Source organism: Podarcis erhardii (assembly GCF_964252035.2).
Source record: "Podarcis erhardii genome assembly, chromosome: 12".
Classification (NCBI taxonomy): Eukaryota; Metazoa; Chordata; class Lepidosauria; order Squamata; family Lacertidae; genus Podarcis; species Podarcis erhardii.
The window spans coordinates 13322217-13341888 of record NC_138513.1 but is presented as its reverse complement, the minus strand read 5'-3'; the positions used below and the strand labels follow the sequence as shown (position 1 = coordinate 13341888).

General features: G+C 40.5%; 1 protein-coding gene across 3 annotated transcripts in view; it reads right to left on the bottom strand.

Moving 5' to 3' along the window:
• Window positions 1-19672, bottom strand: part of PFKP (phosphofructokinase, platelet) — a 67571-nt gene that overhangs the window by 17423 nt on the left and 30476 nt on the right. For all 3 annotated transcript variants that reach the window (XM_081834247.1, XM_081834245.1, XM_081834246.1), the window contains exons 4-14: window positions 18614-18691; window positions 15916-16105; window positions 13637-13802; window positions 12399-12443; window positions 12202-12310; window positions 11725-11820; window positions 9789-9881; window positions 8723-8848; window positions 7858-7922; window positions 6678-6747; window positions 1336-1482 (exon numbers count right to left, since the gene is read on the bottom strand). In XM_081834247.1, coding sequence (XP_081690373.1) covers window positions 1336-1482; window positions 6678-6747; window positions 7858-7922; window positions 8723-8848; window positions 9789-9881; window positions 11725-11820; window positions 12202-12310; window positions 12399-12443; window positions 13637-13802; window positions 15916-16105; window positions 18614-18691 — 1185 coding nt within the window. The remainder of the gene's footprint in view (window positions 1-1335; window positions 1483-6677; window positions 6748-7857; window positions 7923-8722; window positions 8849-9788; window positions 9882-11724; window positions 11821-12201; window positions 12311-12398; window positions 12444-13636; window positions 13803-15915; window positions 16106-18613; window positions 18692-19672) is intronic.

Genomic DNA, 19672 nt, shown 5'->3' with positions numbered 1-19672 from the left:
AGTAATAATAAAAGTTACAGATAAATTTATATTTTTAGTACTTTTGAGCAATGGTCTCTCCTTATGGTGGAAAGCAACTTGTCAATGGTTTGGGAATGAAATTTTGCAGGTGGTATTAATTTATGTTTTATTCAGAGAAGACAAACTGAAATGATAGGTCCATTAATTTCAATAGATCGACTCTGAGTAAAACTTAAGTTGACTACCACTCTGCAGTCCTAAGAAGTGTCACAACGTGATGCAGTTGAGAGATGCTCTGAAATGTTCAAGCTAATTTCTACCTATTTAACAAAGAGGCAATCTGGATTTATTTTGAACAATTTATAATAATAACATATATAATATATTATAGACTCATAAACATGCCACATCAGGAGTCCCAGCACTGGGCACACTATAAATGTAGCATTCAACAAACACCACCACAACTGAGAAACAAGAATCAAACACAACAGATTTTGTGATATAATTTCAGAAATAGTTATCTAGCGTGTATTCTTATCTCCATAGATTTCATACTCCCACAGCTATTCTGGGATAGGCAAACTGCCAAATATGGCCTCTTGCCAAGGTCACTTCAAAGCTACTCTTGAGACCAAATATATTGAATCTGATATGGAAGATTTCTCAGGAAGTATCAAAGAAGCAAACGCTTCATGTAAACATAGTTAATCATTTCTTCTTCAAGAAGATTTTAAGGGTATTTTTTTAGACGTACGGGGGTAGAATTAGCTGCAATCCAAGCAAAAATAGATCAAACCGTTATGCTTTTACTATATTTGAAACTGCTCTTGCCTCTATGAGGAGAGCTCCTGTGGGAGATGCACAATATCCATCTGTCATAACAAGACTCCTGCTCCGTGTTGTTTGGTGGTGTTGGTCACTTGTGTTTAGTGTTCTAAAAATACCTCACAAACACCCCTCCCGCAACAAATTTCACTAAATTTATCTCTGCAGTCGACATATGTTCTCCCCAAGGAGGACCCTCTCTTCTCCATTCCCATTGCATTGTAGCTATCAGCGGAAAACCTAGCTCTGGTTTCTTTGAATTCCAATCTTTGTATGAAAGTGCATTTTGAGAGCTGGAAAATTAAGTTTTGGGGGCCTGCCAGAGGGCAAGTTAAAACAAAATTAAGAATAAGAAAATAAGAAGAGCCTGCTGGATGAGGCCAGTGGCCTATCCAGTATCCTGTTTTCACAGTAGCCGCCTGTGGGAAACCTTCAGGCAAGACCCTGAGCACAATAATTCTTCTCCCTCCTGTGATTTCCAGCAACTGGAACACTTCCCATAGTATTGAGATTTCTTAAAAAATACAATCTTTGGGATATACGAACCAGCCCTCTAGAAAAGCCTTCAAATCCATCAGTGACAGCGAACATTTTGTGTCCTTCGGTTATACCGATCCTCACGGCAGAGCGAACAGCAGCATTCATGCCAGCTGCTGGAGCACCAACATTTAAAACAGCTACATTGAAGTTAGTCTGCAGCAGAAGAGAGAGAAAATATAGTCAGGAACATAAACCCCATGGCAGGAAAAAGGAATCATCAAGCGGTAAATCTGAACATCCAGTTTACCTTTTATCCTGCTGCTAACCGTATATTCAGTGACAAATATATAAAAGTGCATCAAAAGAAAGCAAGACACACACCTTACCTTCTGAACCCCATCACATTATAGAAAACTTAATTTTAAAACATTAGAAAACACTAATCTTAGCTTGTGGGGTCAACCATTCATAGTACTTAGGGAGTGTTCGGCTATTTGCAATCAGCAGCAGGTCCAAATTAAAACGTGAGGCATTGAACTATCCAGTCCAGATTCTGGCGTAACAATAACCCAGCATTGAGAAACAAGCACATGCATTGCATACAGAAACAAATTTATTCAGAATAGGAATTGTAACCCAAATAACCATATGCATGCATACATGGCTTTTGTGCAATGTTGTTCCTTGGCCCACTGCAACCAAAGTATGTGATGCCACATGCCGTATTGTGTTGAGCTAAGGCACAAGCGAATGATTCATTATTGCCAGCACCTAACAACGTTTTAAAGTATGTGAGAACCCTATCAGTTTGGCATTTGACAACCACTCTTTTCAGCGTTATAAAACTATTGCCATCCTATCTGCCTTTAGCTTGCTCAAGTGTGGGATATAACATTATTCTAGCACCTTTTAAGCACCTTTGATGTGTACATAAGGTAGAACATGAATTTTATTTTTATTTATTAAATTTGTATACCATCTTCACCTGAAGATCGCAGGGCAGTTCACGACGTAAAAATACAAACTTCAAACTACACAATTGCCACAACCAATTCTCTTGAGGAGAATACAGTCTGTCACAATTGGTTATATGCTGCACAAAATGTTGTATTACAAGATTTTGATTTTCAGATTGATGTTTAATTTCTTCATCTACTGCCCCTCAAGGAAGCACCGCTTGTATCTAGCAATTTTGTGCTCACATACAGAATATATAAATTTAAAGTAGCTGTGCTTAGGAAGAGCTATAATATAATAATAACATCTATTTTTTTCATTTAGATGCTGCTTTCTCATGTATCTAACACTTGGAAACAAATTTAATGAAGTAATTATTGGTTGTAGTTCTGTAACCTAAGTACTCAAAATGCTGATCGACAGAACACCACTATCCCCTCTTTTGCTTTCAGATAAATTGTCATGAACTACACTGTCCCATCTTAGCAAACTAAGAAGCAAATAAGAAAAAAAGGAAGGAGGAGGAGGAGATTACACATGTTCAAATTTTGAGTGACATGTAGAAATCTTTTCTCAAGCAAGGGACACTCTTTTCTGGCTTCTTCCTCACATTAAAATTTCCCACATCCTGGATCTTGTCAAAGATGCTTGACTCAATTAATGTGGGCCCTTACATTATTAGATAGCCCGACGAGGGGCAGAGAAAGTGCAGCTAGAGCAGGCACTGGGGGGATCTCCGCCTGCTTTCCTCTCTCTCCTGTACAGTGGTACCTTGGTTCTCAAACACCTTGGTACTCAAACAACTTGGAACCCAAGCAATGCAAAGCAGTTTTCCAGTTTGCAAGCTTTTTTCGGAAGCCAAACATGCTTGTTTTGAGTGCCACACTTCCGTTTTGAGGTCTGTCTATGTTTGCTATTAATTTTGCGGTTTTGTGGCTTTTTTGTTTTTGCAACTGTGTGGAACCCAGTTCAGCTACTGATTGATTGATTATGTGACTGCGGTACATTGTTTATTGCTTTCATTTTATGGATCAATGGCATGGGTAGGCAAACTAAGGCCTGGGGGCCGGATCCGGCCCAATCGACTTCTAAATCCGGCCCCTGGACGATCCGGGAATCAGCATGTTTTTACATGAGTAGAATGTGTCCTTTTATTAAAAATGCATCTATGGGTTATTTGTGGGGCAAAGGAATTCATTCATATATTTTTTTCAAAATATAATCCGGCCCCCGACAAGGTCTGAGGGACAGTGGACCGGCTCCCTGCTGAAAATGTTTGCTGACTCCTGATCAATGGTCTAGTTAGATAGTAAAATTCATGTTAAACTGCTGTTTAAAGGGTTGTTTTTAAAAGTCTGGAATGGATTAATCCATTTTGCATTCCTTTCCATGGGAAATTGTGCCTTGGTTTTGGAATGCTTTGGTTTTGGAACAGACTTCCAGAACGGACTAAGTTTGAGAACCAAGGTACCACTGTAATCATCTCCACAATACACTTTATTTATGTAGTTGGATCTCATAACTCAGATGTCAGAATCAAGGCTGACTGATATTTCAAGGATGCAATCCTGTGCCTGTTTATCTGGGACTTAGCCGTATTGTACTCTGTGGGATTTACATCCAATAGATATGTATAGGAGTGCACTGCTCATCACTCTGTGGCTTCCAAGACTTGCCTGTCAATACATGGCAAGCCACTTATGTGGGACAACTCAGCATGTGCTTGGGGCATCTCCCCCCCCCCAAAAAAAAAACTGCTAGCAGAAATGTCTGAGAAGAAAAGGTTTGCATTGATGTGGAGAAACATGGCTTGTCTAAAGCAGATCTATACAAATAGCTCACATGACGACAGCCACCACACCAAGTCATTTAAAGGACCGTCTACATAGTTTCATTAAACATAGACAAGGGGTGATGAATCATGAGCTGGCTGAATAAAATAATTCTGAATTCTATTTGTGGTTCTGAGTTAATGAAGTTTAGTTGCACTGGGGGGCAAAACTGGCCTGTAATTAATGTTCCCCAAGCCCTTTTGCAGGCAATATAATATACCTCCCGTCTCCAATAGCAACTATGACCTAGTTCTCATAAACAGCAGATGAAGTGCCAAACCCAGTGCTTTTTTCTGGGGGGATGCAGGGGTACCCCTAAACATTTTGTGAATCTTTGTACTTTTGTTCATTTATTGTATTTATTTTTCCTGATTTGAACTATAAAATGGTGATTTTTCTTGAGTCAAAATGAGAGTACCCCTAAACCTATGTCTGGACTGTGAGAATTCAGACTACAGGGCAATGTTCACGTGACAGAATGTCACTTCTCATTTCATTAAAGTCTCCTGCACATGGAAAGTTCTGTGCAAGGGCTTTTAAGGTGCACATTGTCACATGAGCCTCCAACCTGAAATGACAAAGGCAGAAAGAGGTTTGCCTCCTTATCAACTGTCTGTGAGAAGCAGGCCAATGTGTGATCAAAATAAACCATGGCCGCCCAGTTGTCTCCATGATCTTTTCCTTTCATTATCTACTGCCCATTTGCTATCTTGTTTCATAGCAGCACTGGAATGTGAGCATGTCTTTAAGGAGGCTAGTCTACTCTTATCTAGACAATTGACTAAATCGGCAATTACCAGCTCCCTTGAGAGAAAATTTGGGCTCTTGGAAAGCACAGGCCTATATTTCACCCCTCTGACTGAGGCCTTATTCCCACCTCTGCACAGCATTTCAGCAAAGAACATGTTTCTGAAGAATCTTTCTCCTGTGCTTTCTAAGAAAGAATCTTATGTTGGGAGTGCCTCCCTGGAAATCTGGTTCCCTTATAACCCCTCCTTCCCTATGGCTCTCACGGTCTCTGGTAATTAATTCATGCTTGCCAATGTTGCAAGAATGGCTGGAATTCTCCTCAGCCTGCAAGCTTCTGTGGCATAAATGAAAAATGAGAGCCACTTCAAGGCCATTTTAATGTATGATCTGCCTCTTATGAGTCTCAGAAAGGAGCAAACAAAGCACAACCTGCTCATGCTTGTTCTACCTTCTTAATCACAAAAATGGCAGCCCTACTGGAGAGTCTGGTAGTATGCCAGGCCTCACGTGGAGCCATTTATGTCACTTTTTGTATGGAAAATGAGGAGGCCTCACAACAAGGGGTATTTTCAGAGGACCATGTCTGCCTATGCCAAGTCATATAAAAATAGCGGAACTGAAAATGAGGGGTATAAAAGTCATGTGATATTTCAAGCGATTCTTGAAATACATGGCATTTTTCTACCTTTTCACCATGACAATAAATGGGGACCTTTCGCATTTTCTGGAGAATTCTTTCAACTTCACAATAAGCACGTCTTATGCGCTCTATTAAAGCTTCTGCAAAGGCACGCTTGGTGTAAATCAAAGTTGTGGCAAAACTGAAGAGCATACTGGTTGTCCAGCTTTAAGCAAAGAAGTGCACAGTCGAAAAACAAAAATAACTATATAGCAAATCCCATTGCCATGCAAAAATAAGAGAGCCTGCCAACCTAGCAAGCAAAAGACCTTGCTAAGGTTAGTCACTTTATTTATTTATTTTTTACATACGCTACATGAGATATCACCCTGTTAAAGAAAACAGAAAGATTTAAAAGTAAAACTGTAGCTGCAGATACTGCCCACTTATTGAGCCATTTTGCAAAACCAGTATGTACATTTCTCCCGACATACATTAGCACTGGGCAAAAAACCTGGTTTTGAAATACTGTTCAGCTGACCAGCTGCTAGACCACTGTAACACAGCTTGCGGTATATAGATGCATTCAGTACCTCTCGTAAGGTACACCTTTGAATTTCACAACTAGACATGGAATTAGTATCTGAGAAAGGCCTAGACCTTTCAGGAAAAATGGTATTTTGGTAGTTTAAACAAGGAAATAGACATGGCAATGTTTACAAAATTTAGACTGTTGACAAAATGCTATATTTACAAAATTTAGATCACTGCCCGCCAGGCTTCAACCCAATATACAAGTCCATAGTCCATGGATGTTTCCATGGAGACAGTTTTCAAAATTCTGAACAACCTGCTGTGTGTGTTTAGATGCTTTCTCAACAAAACACGTAGCATCTTCTACTATTACAGAGGATAGTCCTCTATTTGAAAGCAGTTGAAAAGCAAGAAAAGTATAAAGAACCGTAAGGAGGAAGAAGAAGGGCCAGTCTACAGATTGGCATGTTTGCTGTAAGCCATCCATTTATTAGCTCTTGGGACAGCAAACTGAGTAAGGAGAAAGGTCTTCCCCACAATGGCAGGATGGTGTTTCTATTTAAACTGTAGCAACTATTTTTAAATTCATATACATCAGCGTTTTCAATTTTTATGCAAATTGGCATGCCCTTTCTTGGTGATGCACTTAATTGGCCACCCTAAGGACACAGGAATGAGGAATTAGCCAGACAACTTGACAACTATCTACGAAGTACCTTGGGAAGGTCAGCAGCCGTCCTTTTGGTAGACAGCAGCTTGTAAGTATTCAAGTTGTTCTCAAAACTCCTGCAACAGAAAACGATATTTTCACGCTGTTGTCTGAATAATAAAGCTATTTCACCATGTTAGAGAATACTGAGGTATTTTTCTAACCTAAAGTGTCACTCAGAGCATTTAGTAACTATGTATCTTTACTTGTTACTTGGTAGATTGTATTTGAGACATAGGTTGTAGCCACTGGTGTCACTCTGCTGACAGAGTCACCAATTCTGCTTCAGACACAACCCAGCCTAGTTGGCTTGGGAACCAATGGCACAATGCGAGATGTGGTTTAGGGGACTGCAGGTGGAAGGGGGAACTGGTGAAAAATCTCCCCCTTCCCGGCTAGGCTGGTAGACTCCTCCATTTCCACCAGTGCTTTCCATTATCAGCCCTTCAACTTCATTGGATACAAATCACAGAATGTGAATGATTTTCCCTCGTGCAACTTGATTTATTTTGGAGAGGACTGAATGGGAAATATCTTCACTCCGCTTTCAATGGTTTGATTTCACCTCCAGAGGCACACTCCCATGTCTCTTGAGATAGACATATGCCAACAACAACAAATGTCTCATACACATTTGAGATAGGCAAATGACTACTTATGATCTGCCATTTGAGGGAATCTTTCAGAAATAACATTTGCTCCTCCCTATGCAACTCCACAACTGATACCCACTTAGCATTCAATATTATGTGCTCTATGAACTGCGAAAGGCAATGCAAGCACCATTTCTGATGAAATGGCATTTTAAATTCTGCAGAGATAATACTGGTAGTGAATTCCTTTTCCCGGTATAGAATTGGCCTAGAATAGTCATATAACTTTGGAGGGATTTTGGGGTTACAATGTGTACACTAGAAACTAGAGTAAAAGAATCTATTTGCCCCCTATTCCTTAGCCATGAAAAATAATCCCTTAACACAGGCATAGGCAAACTCGGCCCTCCAGATGTTTTGGGACTACAACTCCCATCATCCCTGACAACTGGTCCTGCTAGCTAGGGATGATGGGAGTTGTAGTCCCAAAACACCTGGAGGGCTGAGTTTGCCTATGCCTGCCTTAACACAATTAGCTATGATTTATTGGAAAAGTTATTGCTGCCAGCAGAGAAATAAACAACAGAGGAGTACCTTCCACGAAGCTGCACAGCATCACTGAATCTTTTTCCATCCATGGCTTTCTGTACATCTTGGGTCTTTTTGAAATAAAGAAGAAAAAAAGTCATAATTTATTAGAAAATGATATTATCTATCACAATACTAGAAGGCTATGAAGTAGTTCCGAATGGTGACAATCGCTTATAGCCTTGTTCAGGTTAGTAAATCCAAATTATTTCAGTGGGATTTATAATGCAATCTGTCTACTTAGAAATAAGGCCTATTGAGTTCAATGAGACTAGTGTCTCAGTAGACATGCATATAATTGGACTCTTAACCAGCCCAGCACTTCAGCCAATGTTACCTCAATGCCTGGGAAAGTTAAAGCATAAATTTTAAAATCAGAAATAAACAAGAAAGGACTATATTTTGTTAGGTTCATGATCTCAAAACATGCATTATAAGACTGCAACATATAGAACACCTCAACTGAACATTATTGTGAAGGTTTTGGGAAACCAGAATAATCTCAGCATGCAGCTCATTGGTATGTATGTGTATTATGGTATGTGGGTGTTACTGTGTAGTCACTAAACTAGCCACAAGAAATGAGAGTTTAGATAGCAAGAGACTCATTGCGAATATAAATGTGCAGCTACTATGTTAAAGGCATCTGCATTACAAAAGGTAAGCAGTGCTGTTTGCTGTCAAGATTCATGGGGCAGGAAAGAATAGCCCAGTTACTGTCACTGAAGGAATGACTGGTGTTCATTGTGCCCAACGTGGACAAGAGTTCTGCTCACATCTTTCCAGGCTCCAAGTAACAACTGACTATTGATGGCTAACCAACAAGAGAGTGTCAATGAACAAACACAACTGCTTTTTTTCAGCAACTCACCATCTGCACACACTCCATTAAAGGCAGGCGGACAGCTTGGTTTCCAGACAGGGAGACTACACAAGCAGGAGTTTCAGGTGTGCCCTCTAGAAGGGCAAGGACAGCCTCCACACCCATGCGACTTGCCTGAAAATGAAAAAAAAACATAAGAAATCCATAAGAAACCTCTAACCATACGAGAACATTTTGCATGGAGGCTATGCAGACTTTGATACATGCCAGCAAGCATCTACAGAATGTTCTTTGTAAAGAACAGTTTCGCAGAAGTAGAAATAGGGAGGTATAATTATTACAATACTATAAGAACAAATGACCACAGGTTGCTTTAAAATCTATCGCGGAACAGATGAGAAGGCAAAGAGCTCCTAAATCATGTACATAATTCCATAGCTGATCAAGAGTCTACTTCTTTATTTATATGGGCCTCTACTTCCATTTTGCTAAGCACCTACATATGTCCTTGGAGGTTCCAATGCTGTTCCCTGGTCAGCAACTCATTGTGCTGGAAGGTCAAATCTTGCAGGAAACAGGCAAAAAGAAGTCCAGTCCCCACTGCCACAAATACTGCTTATCCATTCTCCCCTTTTTCCTATGGAGAAGACAATGAGTGGTGGACAGATAGCACTCTTCAGAAGGCTAGCTCTGTGCTAAGGGCTGCCATGTGCAGACCTCATATGCTATGACTTCATTTACTCTGGACCAGCCATTTTGATGAAATGTTGCAACGGGAAATTATGAGACAGAAAACTGATTTCAGTGTTAGATGCTGTATGTATATTACAGAATTACCTAGTCCTCCTAGGTCAGGGTGACATACATGGTTCTACCTTGTTTTATCCTAAAGGTTGGCTGAGAGACACTTATTGTCCAAAATCCAGAGAACATAATGGCTGAGTACAAATTTTAATCCATGACTTGCTCATTTATGTATGACTTTCTTCTCACTACCCCACACACTAGAGAGCCAGTGGCATTTGTGACTGTTCTACAATCTGAATGAGGACAAGGAACTACGTCACACCCTAAACAGCGGTGATGAACACACAGGCCGCCTGCATCTACTTACCAAAATCCTATCAAATGCAGAGGGAGTGCCTCCCCTTTGCACATGGCCAAGGATAGTCACGCGAGTGTCATACCCTAGTCGCTGCACCACAAGCTACAAAAAAGACAAAGTGTCAAGTTAAAGACGAGAATAGGATTATGAGCTGTAACAGCTGCAGAAACACACTGGGGTACTATTGTGCCTGAACAGTAGGTGGAAATCCTAGTTTAAAACTTTAAGAATGCATACAATACAAAGATTATGAAGAGTTAGGGTTCTTTAATAGCGATGGAGCAACGCTCTCAAATCCCTTTAACCTTAAGACAAGCAAAATTGATCCCTATGTAAGCAAGTATTTTTAAAAAGTGAAGGTGGCAAGGTTTCAGAACCAGTTTGACTAGAAGAAACAGCAGGATAATAATAATAAAAAGTGTGTACAGCACTGGCAACGATGTCACCACTACTCCCACTTCGAGTCTTTGAAAAACTATTGTTTATCTTCATCCTGAAAGACTGTTCCCTATAATAATTAAAGCAGACCGTTTTGAAATTACTTAACTCTAGTGCGCAAATATTATACAAACAAAATAATACTTTTTGATGTCTCTTACAAGGCTGAGGTAAAAATATATGCCATTGTATACAGAGGAGTAAGAGCAAGGAAAAAACCCAGTCATGTCCTATTCCTTGTTACAATCAAGTCTGTACTCTCCTAACTCCAGATCTGTGAAAACTTTTCTTTCTGAACAAACAGACTGGAATAGTCTGCTCTGTTTGTGGGGCAAGATTCCTTGAGAATCTGGCTTCTTTCCAATCAAGATTAAGAATTACAACCTGACAGTGGGTGACCCTATAGCCCCAGACTTTGACTGGACATCTTAGTGGGACTGTTTGGGCATTAATTCTTCACCTACCTCCATGTATGGTAACTTTGGGACAAGGCCTTGAGGTACAGGAGTGAAAACCTGAATGCAAGATCTTTCTTAACCCAGGATGCAGAAAGTGATACAGAAAGGGGTTTTGGTATATGGAGTTAGAGGGAGATCTTTTATCTGAACTACCGTGGGATCTCCCTGTTTGGCATTCCCTTTTGTACATTGTGAGGGAGTGGAGAAGGGGTAAGGAACCACACAAAGAACTTGAAAGTGTGCTGAGGTGACAGAAAGTAAAGTCCAAACAGTCCAGACTCTACATCTGAGTCAGAGGAGGTTTAAAAGAATTTTTACAAGTATAAATGTGTTGGCGGCAGAAGCAAAGGTAAAGCGTATGCAGCAGGGAATGGCCACACAATTTTGAAAGGTTGTGTGTTCAACCCCACCCCACCCCCACTTGCAAACACGGAAGAAACCCATACTATGTCAAGGTAAGTTATGGCCTCCTCGTGGTTTGTGCAGCAGCATCTTACTCATCTTGGAACTATTTTCCAATCCACATTAAAGTGAAGATTTTTCTTCCCTTTTATAGCACTTCTGGGTCACTGTCTGGCTGAACAGTGAAACAGTTCTGAGAAGCCTTGACGATAGAGCAGGCTCAAATTGCCGGAATTGTAGCCAAGTTGATAAGTGCCAAAGTTAGTTCATATAATGGATATAATTTGATAACAAAAATCAGTTCAGCACTGAGAACTGAAGGCATCCTCCTTGTTTTGAATGTTTTGACCAGGTCCTACAAAATACCCAAATAACATAGTATACTCATTTGTATTTGTATGTTTGTTTTATGCCTTTTAAAAGGCAGCAGCTAGGTTATAATCATAATTACTGAGATTACGTTACTGCTAAAGGACACAGATATAATACTTATTGTATCGCCTGAAATGGTTAAAATGCAATCAACCATATAAAGAAAGGCTAATTATGTTAATAGAGAAATGATACACTCTTTACACTATGTGGAAGAGAAGCATTCAGTTACGTATATCCTTGGTAGAAGATTTAATTGGCAGCTTGATACTTACATCCTTAACTTGCTCTGAAGTTATAGGCTGGTTGTGGCAATCAATGGCACCTTCTGCTACAATTATGATATTCAGCCTTTTCTTTCGTGCACGGTTCTAGGGTAAAAAAATGCAGAAAAGCCATTAAATCTGCCTCATGGCCTGAGACCACAGCAAATAGCTGAAGTTCAAAGCTGAAGTTCAAAAATGTTTTGAGCCAGCCTGGATGTGCCTTCCCTCTATGCTGCCCCATGTGATGCTGGGGGGTGGGTGGACTTTACTAGGTGAAAATGGAAAGATGATGAAAAAGGAGGACAATTTCGTAGTAGGAAAACAATGCCGTGGAACACTTCTTCCATTTTGGCTCTACCTAGGACACTGCGGGATTGAAAGCTTTCTGGCCATCCGTGATCTTTTCATTGAGGAACCACGTAAGCTTTCAAAGAAGACTAAGAGATCCCAGGACAGAGTTTGAAAGCCACTGCAGAAAATAATTACCTCAGAAAGCCTAGAACACATATGATCTTCCCATCCTTCCTCAGGTGGATATTCAGGAATAAAGACATAATCTGCACCACAGGCTAAGGCACTAACAAGAGCTAGGTACCTAGAACAGAATCAGAAAATCCAAATGAGAGTGTGAACTATATATTTCGGCAATTTTAACTAAATGTGGTGTTGACAGACATACGTACCCACAGTGTCTCCCCATCACCTCCAGGACAAAGGTCCTCTGATGGCTGTAACAATTACAATAAATATTAATAGCGTCACAACAGCATCAAAGTATGAAGTGATATGTACAAATTTATAGAAAGAAGACAGGCGATTGTTTGGCACTGTAGAAACTACATTTGCGCTTGTGTTTTCCATCTTCCCCCAGGCACTTCTTAACTTTCTGGTTTGTAGCATACTATCATTTGCCATTATTCTTTGCATTCTTATTTCCCCCACAAAGATTGCAGACCACTGTGTCACACTAAATTTAATGAAGTCATGCCATTTAAGAGAGTGTACAGGTTATTCCTCAAATCTTAATTGCCTTTCAGTTATGGCTACTATTTGAAAAACTGCAAAACTAGGCAAGTCCTCACAATCAAATCTCAATCCCCCCCATTTGTTCACAGAACTACACTACATACCAAAAAGCAATATTAAAGCAAAACCTAACTTAAAAGCCCCTGACCTATGCAAGATGGGCTTTTCCCCTCTTTTGACCTCCACATGCAGTTTTCATACCACTGCATGTGTCTGATGATGTGATAAATACCAGCCCAAGTGGTGACAGGACTCAGCTGCCATTCCCAGGAATCCAGAAATGCCTTCCAGAGCTCCATTTCCCTCTGGCTACACAATGCAGAAGGCTGCAAGCCTCCACAGAAGCTGCTTAAATTCCATTGATTTCAATAGTATTTAAGCAGACTATGGTCAAAAGTTTCAATGCAACACCAATCTGTGTTTTAGCATTGTGTGAATGAGTAATTGTAAGCCTTGACTTCTCTTTCTCCCTGCTCCTCCTCTGGAACTGCTGTGAGGAGACTGGAGGTACTGTATGTGCTTCCTAGTTTAAACTAAGCAGTTCCTCAATCCATCGGAACTGGGAGCTCCAGTTAGTTTAAACTGAGAGTGATAACCCCTTTTTGTCCTGAGGGCAGCATTCCTCGCATGCCAGTGGTGGCAGGGTAAAAAATAATAGTGGATGCAGTCAAAGACTGCCACATTTTCCCACAAATTCTCATTTAGCTTTTCTCTTTGTCATAAAATGCAACGCAGGCGGGTTTGCCATGTGACATAACCACCCTTGCATCTTTGGCAAAAGGATGAAATTAATACAACTTCAGTGCACTTTAGTACTGCTAAAGAAAAGAACCATGGCTCTTATCCATTGCCCAAGTGACCATCTTTAAAATCTCACATCCTGAGTTTAAAGTACCTTTGAGCAGTGGTCATAATGGCATCCACAACTTCAATGATTCTGTGCAAGGCAGAGTCAGTGCCAATGGTCATATCGGTACCACAGAAGTCATTGTCGATGGAGCCAACCATTCCCACAATGTTGAGGTAAGCGTACTTCTTGATAGCCCCTTTTTCAATCTCACCTGGCAAAAAAGCAAGAGAAAAATAGATCCAGAAATGTCTGACAAACACCCCCTTCCCTTGAAGTTAAAGCAATGTAGCTTTATTATTTAATACAGTCTAGCATGTGTAAGAGACAAGAAAATGCTCTTCGTGAAGAAAGGATTAAGTGAATTAATGCTGCATGAAGCTTCGCCAATGAATGGGAGTTTTATTTCTGTCCTCAATTATTGGGAAAGAATGGGGAGTGGGCTGGGAGACCAGAGATTGTCCTCACTTTATTGGGATCATGGAACTGAAGTTTTGATAAGACTGTGCTTGTATGAATAGACAAATACAACAACAACTATTAACCTTTAAATGTAATCAGTTGTGCTCAATACAACACAAGGTGGTCCAACTGGTGGCCTCAGAGCCACTTCTGCCCCCTAAGTAATGTTTAGAAAGGTAGAATGCTTGTTCAGAGCTTCACTCCAAAGAAAAATCAATTGTTTTCACACAAGAGAGCTCGCATTGAAATTTTTAGGTTTAAAACTCTTTAACCCTTTAGGTTTTGTGGTGTGAAAAAATGATTGTCAGATGTCACTAACTGTGCTTCAGACAAAACAAAACAAATTCCTTCCAGTAGCACCTTAAAGACCAACTAAGTCAGTTCTTGGTATGAGCTTTCGTGTGCATGCACACTTCTTCAGATACACTGAAACAGAAGTTTCCAGACCTTCACTATATAGAAGGGTCTGGAAACTTCTGTTTCAGTGTATCTGAAGAAGTGTGCATGCACACGAAAGCTCATACCAAGAACTGACTTAGTTGGTCTTTAAGGTGCTACTGGAAGGAATTTGTTTTGTTTTGACTATGGCAGACCAACACGGCTACCTATCTGTAACTGTGCTTCAGAGTTTGACCAAACTGAGTACTGCTTGAGAGGCAAAATACACTTCTGTTCCCCAGAGCCCTCGCTGGACAAGAAAGCATCCACTGAAGAATACAGCAGCTTGGCAACCTGCAATAGTGACTCAAATTCTCATTTGTCATCCATGTATTACAAATGCTGGCCATTTTCAAAGCAGCCATATGCTCTTTATTTGTTATTAAGAGTTTCACAAAACCAGTTAATTGTATCAAGGGCCATTATAGCTCCTCTACTGGCAAATAAGATGTTACCACAGTGCTACGCACTCTCAACCAGGGATAAAACTACACAGCAGTGGTTATCAGTACTGGCTTTTAAGGGCAAAAGCTAGGATTAAGAGCCTAATTCTGTGACAGAGGCAAGTGGGAGAACAGAACCGTCTAGGTACAGTTTGTCTCTCAGATGCCTTCTTGGAATCAGCAAGGAAATAAGTGACAAAGTGCATCGTTGTGTAACACTAGGACCTCAATCCAAGCACCTTCACCTCTGTATCCACTTGCAATCCTAGTGTAAATGCTCCCCAGGTATGGAATACTCTCCCCTCCAAGCTTTGACCAGCACAAACCTTGGTTATATTTTAACAACAGCTGAAGACTCTCCTATTCCACAAAGGGTTTTTGAATGGGCTGTCATGTGTCCAAGTGATATTTGTCAGTGCATGTCTAATCTGACCAATATATTTAACAGAAGGGAGATGGTTGCACTTTAAAGTATATTCTACTTGGTTTTTATTTAATTGCGAAATGTTCCGAGATCATGGTGATGTAGGGAGGGATATAAATCTTATACAAGAGAGCCAGTGTGGTGTAGTGGTTAAGAGCGGTAGTCTCGTAATCTGGGGAACCGGGTTCGCGTCTCCACTCCTCCACATGCAGCTGCTGGGTGACCTTGGGCTAGTCACACTTCTTTGAAGTCTCTCAGCCCCACTCACCTCACAGAGTGTTTGTTGTGGGGGAGGAAGGAAAAGGAGAATATTAGCCACTTTGAGACTCCTTAAAGGGAGTGAAAGGTGGGATATCAAATCCAAATTCTTCTTCTTCTTCTTCTCTTCTACAATAAACTAATGACGTAAGCACTTGTACAGCACAACAAATACGTTTTCTGTGCACTTATGCGGCACTTTTCTGCTGATGTACCAAAGGTGGTTTGCAATTTAAAAATACTAAAATAAATGACATAGAAAGTGAGGAGCTTAATGTCCCACAAGCTTAACCACGACTTACCATTTTGTGCCAGTTCCTCTAAAAGGCCATTCCACTCCTCACGGAAAAGATTAGCCCCTGTTAAGCTGCCGTCCCCACCAATAACACAAAGGTTAGTGATGCCACACTTCACCAGGTTGCAGGCTGCCTTCAAGCGGCCCTCCCGGGTCCGAAAAGCTTTGCAGCGGGCACTGCCAATGACCGTTCCTCCCTTCAAGATAAAAGAGAAGAATCTGGTTGAGAAAACAAGCTCTCCAGATTTTACTTCTATTGCTATAAGCACTAATGCAGAAGCTGGTGCTGGCAGGAGTATGATGGAGTATATAGTCCATGGGTAGGCAAACTAAGGATCGGGGGCTGGATCTGGCCCAATCGCCTTCTAAATCTGGCCCGCGGATGGTCTGGGAATCAGCAAGTTTTTACACGAGTATAATGCATCCTTTTATTTAAAACCCATCTCTGGGTTATTTGTGGGGCCTGCCAGGTGTTTTTACATGAGTAGAATGTGTCCTTTTATTTAAAATGTATCTCTGGATTATGTGTGGGGCATAGGAATTTGTTCATTTCCCCCCAAAAAATATAGTCTGGCCCCCCACAAGGTCTGAGGGACAGTGGACTGACCCCTGCTGAAAAAGTTTGCTGACCCCTGATATAGTCTGTATACATTTCCTATGTCTGTTTTCAGCTGTAAACACTACTTGGTTAAAGAAATATACAACATGTATACATTTCCTTGTCCTCCATAATACTGAAAATGATTTTAAGCTATTGCGCTTATTTTGTAGCTCACTGGTTCCAAACTATGCCTTTTATTCTAGGGACAAAATTCATTATCAGTGGTCAAACAACAGCACCAATGATGAGACAAAAGGTCACCTTCACAACCCACTAGGGCTGGCTGATACTTGTCATAGCAATGCCTTTATTAGCAGGGAACTGAGAACTGAGGATGGCAGAGAGGGAGAGCAAGGTGCCAGGGAGAGTTGACTCAATTGCCGTAACAAGAGAGACACTTCCTCTCTTGCCAGGAAGCCTGGAGGTGACAGGGGTTGGGTAGCTAAAGGTGGGTTTCCTGTCAAACCTGTTCATAAGTCAGCTAGGCACCAGACAAGAAGGATCAGTCCTGGAAGCCTCAGCTGGTAAAATGTTGAGGGCAGTAGAGAGCGTGGGGAGAGAGGAGGTCAGCAGTTGCTGCTTCCCTCTCGTGCCTGAGATCCAGGCTAAAATAAAAACAGAGAGCATTGATACGGAAAGGTTCCCTATATCATGTGCAGTGCTTGTGTGACACAGAGCAGCAACAGTATGTTGGTTTTCTGCAGAGGTCATTTCATTTCAGATCAGTTGGGTATTTGGGGGAGGGAGCAAGAAACAAGAAAAGGAGAGACTAGGGTCAATGTTGTGAGTATGAAATGGGATAAGCCCATGCTTGCTACACTGAACTCCGTGGAGAAAGGGCAGGATGCAGGTGTGAAAGTACAACATTGACCAGAAGATCCAATATCTTACATTTAATGGACTTTAATCCTCTTTATTCGGCTTATGCACAAAGCACAGCATTTATGGTTGTCTGGTACAGATGGTGACTAAAAATGATGGCTGGTAGTCAGTTATATATAAACTTGAATTATAGATAACAGATGTGATAATAAAGTGATTGCTACTGGGGAATAAACAACATTAATGACAAGTTCCTTAATAAGTAACACGCACATTACTGTTACTCATGACTATAGCACAAAGTAGCATTTCAGCCAGGTTCTTTTTCGCCTTCCTGTTATCATTGCACAACAGTTTCCTTTATTTCTTTATCTATTTTTCAATCTGGACTTGGTATTCTGTTCCTCCACACCTTCAGAACTGCTGCTGTGCAAGATTTAAAAGTCAGGAAGAATCAGTGTTTCAGCTGAATCTTATGAAACAGATAATCTGTTCTGTTAGTTTTATAGTATATGGTTCAAAAGCATAAATCCCTTCAGTCAAGGTTTAAATCACATTTATTATCCTTGACTGAAGTTCTGCCACCGGTCAGAAGTATTTTTTGCATACTAAAAGAGTGTCAATATAAGAGAAAAGTGTTATGTAATTTCCTTTGCTGAAAACATGCTAGTTGCTGATTACGCAATATTAATTCCTCTTTTTTGATGCAGGAAAAAGAATTAAAGCTATGTCCATATTTTGCTCTCAGAACAGTGTCAATTTACTGTGGTACAGGGCTCATCTATGCTGAAAACATTTCTTGGCACTACCATACCCATACGTGATGCAAGTCACGGCAGGCAGGGAATTTTCCTGCAAGAGGAGCCAAGCTCAAGCCAACACAAAACAGTTATTAAATCCTGAAGGCAACATAGGAACATTTTTTATACTGACTCATACTAGGAGGGGGAAATAAAAAGCAAAGAGAGACACCGAGCTCTGCTGGCATCCTTCTGCCTGGATGCTGCTCCATTTCTCTTCCCTGAGCATAAAAAAGAGAGAGAGAACAAGGCTGCCCAGATATTTGTGCACTGAAAATATTGGATGGTGACAGAAGCAAAAATTCTAAGTAAGTCTATCTAAGACTTACTTTCAGATAAACAGGCTTGGGACCGAAACACAAAGCTGTTTAGTGCAAAACATTTTGCTTAATTGCGAAAACATTTTATTCATTAGATCTTTAGGGATGGCTTTTAGAAAAGTAACACACTTGCATGAAAATGATTCTTAATTCAGGACCTACCACTTGAAGGATGCTTGAAACACTTTCCCATGTGACTTCAACAATGTTTTCACCTCCATCAACCATGCCCTGGTAACCCTGTGACAAGAAAGAAACATTATAGAAACCTGACATATAAAAAAGAGCACTCATTTAAGAGGGGATTAAGTACAGTTGTAACATAAAAGGGTTTTTATGATAAAACTTATGCTAAGTTTATGATCAAGTAAGATGGATAGGAAAAAACGAGAATGGTGTCACCATTGCCAAGTTACAGGGAACCAGGCAGGGGGCCTTCTCGGTAGTGGCGCCCTCCCTGTGGAACGCCCTCCCACCAGATGTAAAAGAGAACAACAACTACCAGACTTTTAGAAGAAATCTGAAGGCAGCCCTGTTTAGGGAAGCTTTTAATGTTTGATGTATTACAGTATTATAATATTTTTTTGGAAGCCGCCCAGAGTGGCTGGGGAAGCCCAGCTAGATGGGCGGGTATAAATATTATTATTATTATTATTATTATTATTATTATTATTATTATTATTACAAGCAAGAAGATTTGAAATGAAAGGCTAAAACAGTTTATAATATCAGCAACCACAGGAGCCAACTCTTAGGGGCAGTTATATGGAGTCAGGGCAAATTCAAAGAGGTCCTATTGCTGCAGGAGAAGGAAAAAGGCAGAACCACACACATATAGGGAGAAGCTATGACAGCATAAACGTGTTCAGCTATACATCTGTAGTGTAGATAAACCTTTTGTGTAAAAATTCACTAAGGCTGGTTTATGTATACGGTGTTAGGGCACTGTGATTATCTGCAAAACTCCTAAGTGCTACCTGTCCCTTTCTCTGAATACACATTTCAGAACAAATCTCTTATCTATGTAATTTTCTCTAAAACATTGTTGCCTTTTCTTTTAAAAGAGCTGATTGCTTGTTGGAAGCCTTAACATTTACTGTGTATCCATTTCCTACATAATTTGACTGTACTTCCAGCTGAGGTAATGTAAATCAAAACAATTTTGCACCTGATAAACCTGAGAATGTTGCAGTGCTCACAGAGACAGAGTGAGCATAGAGA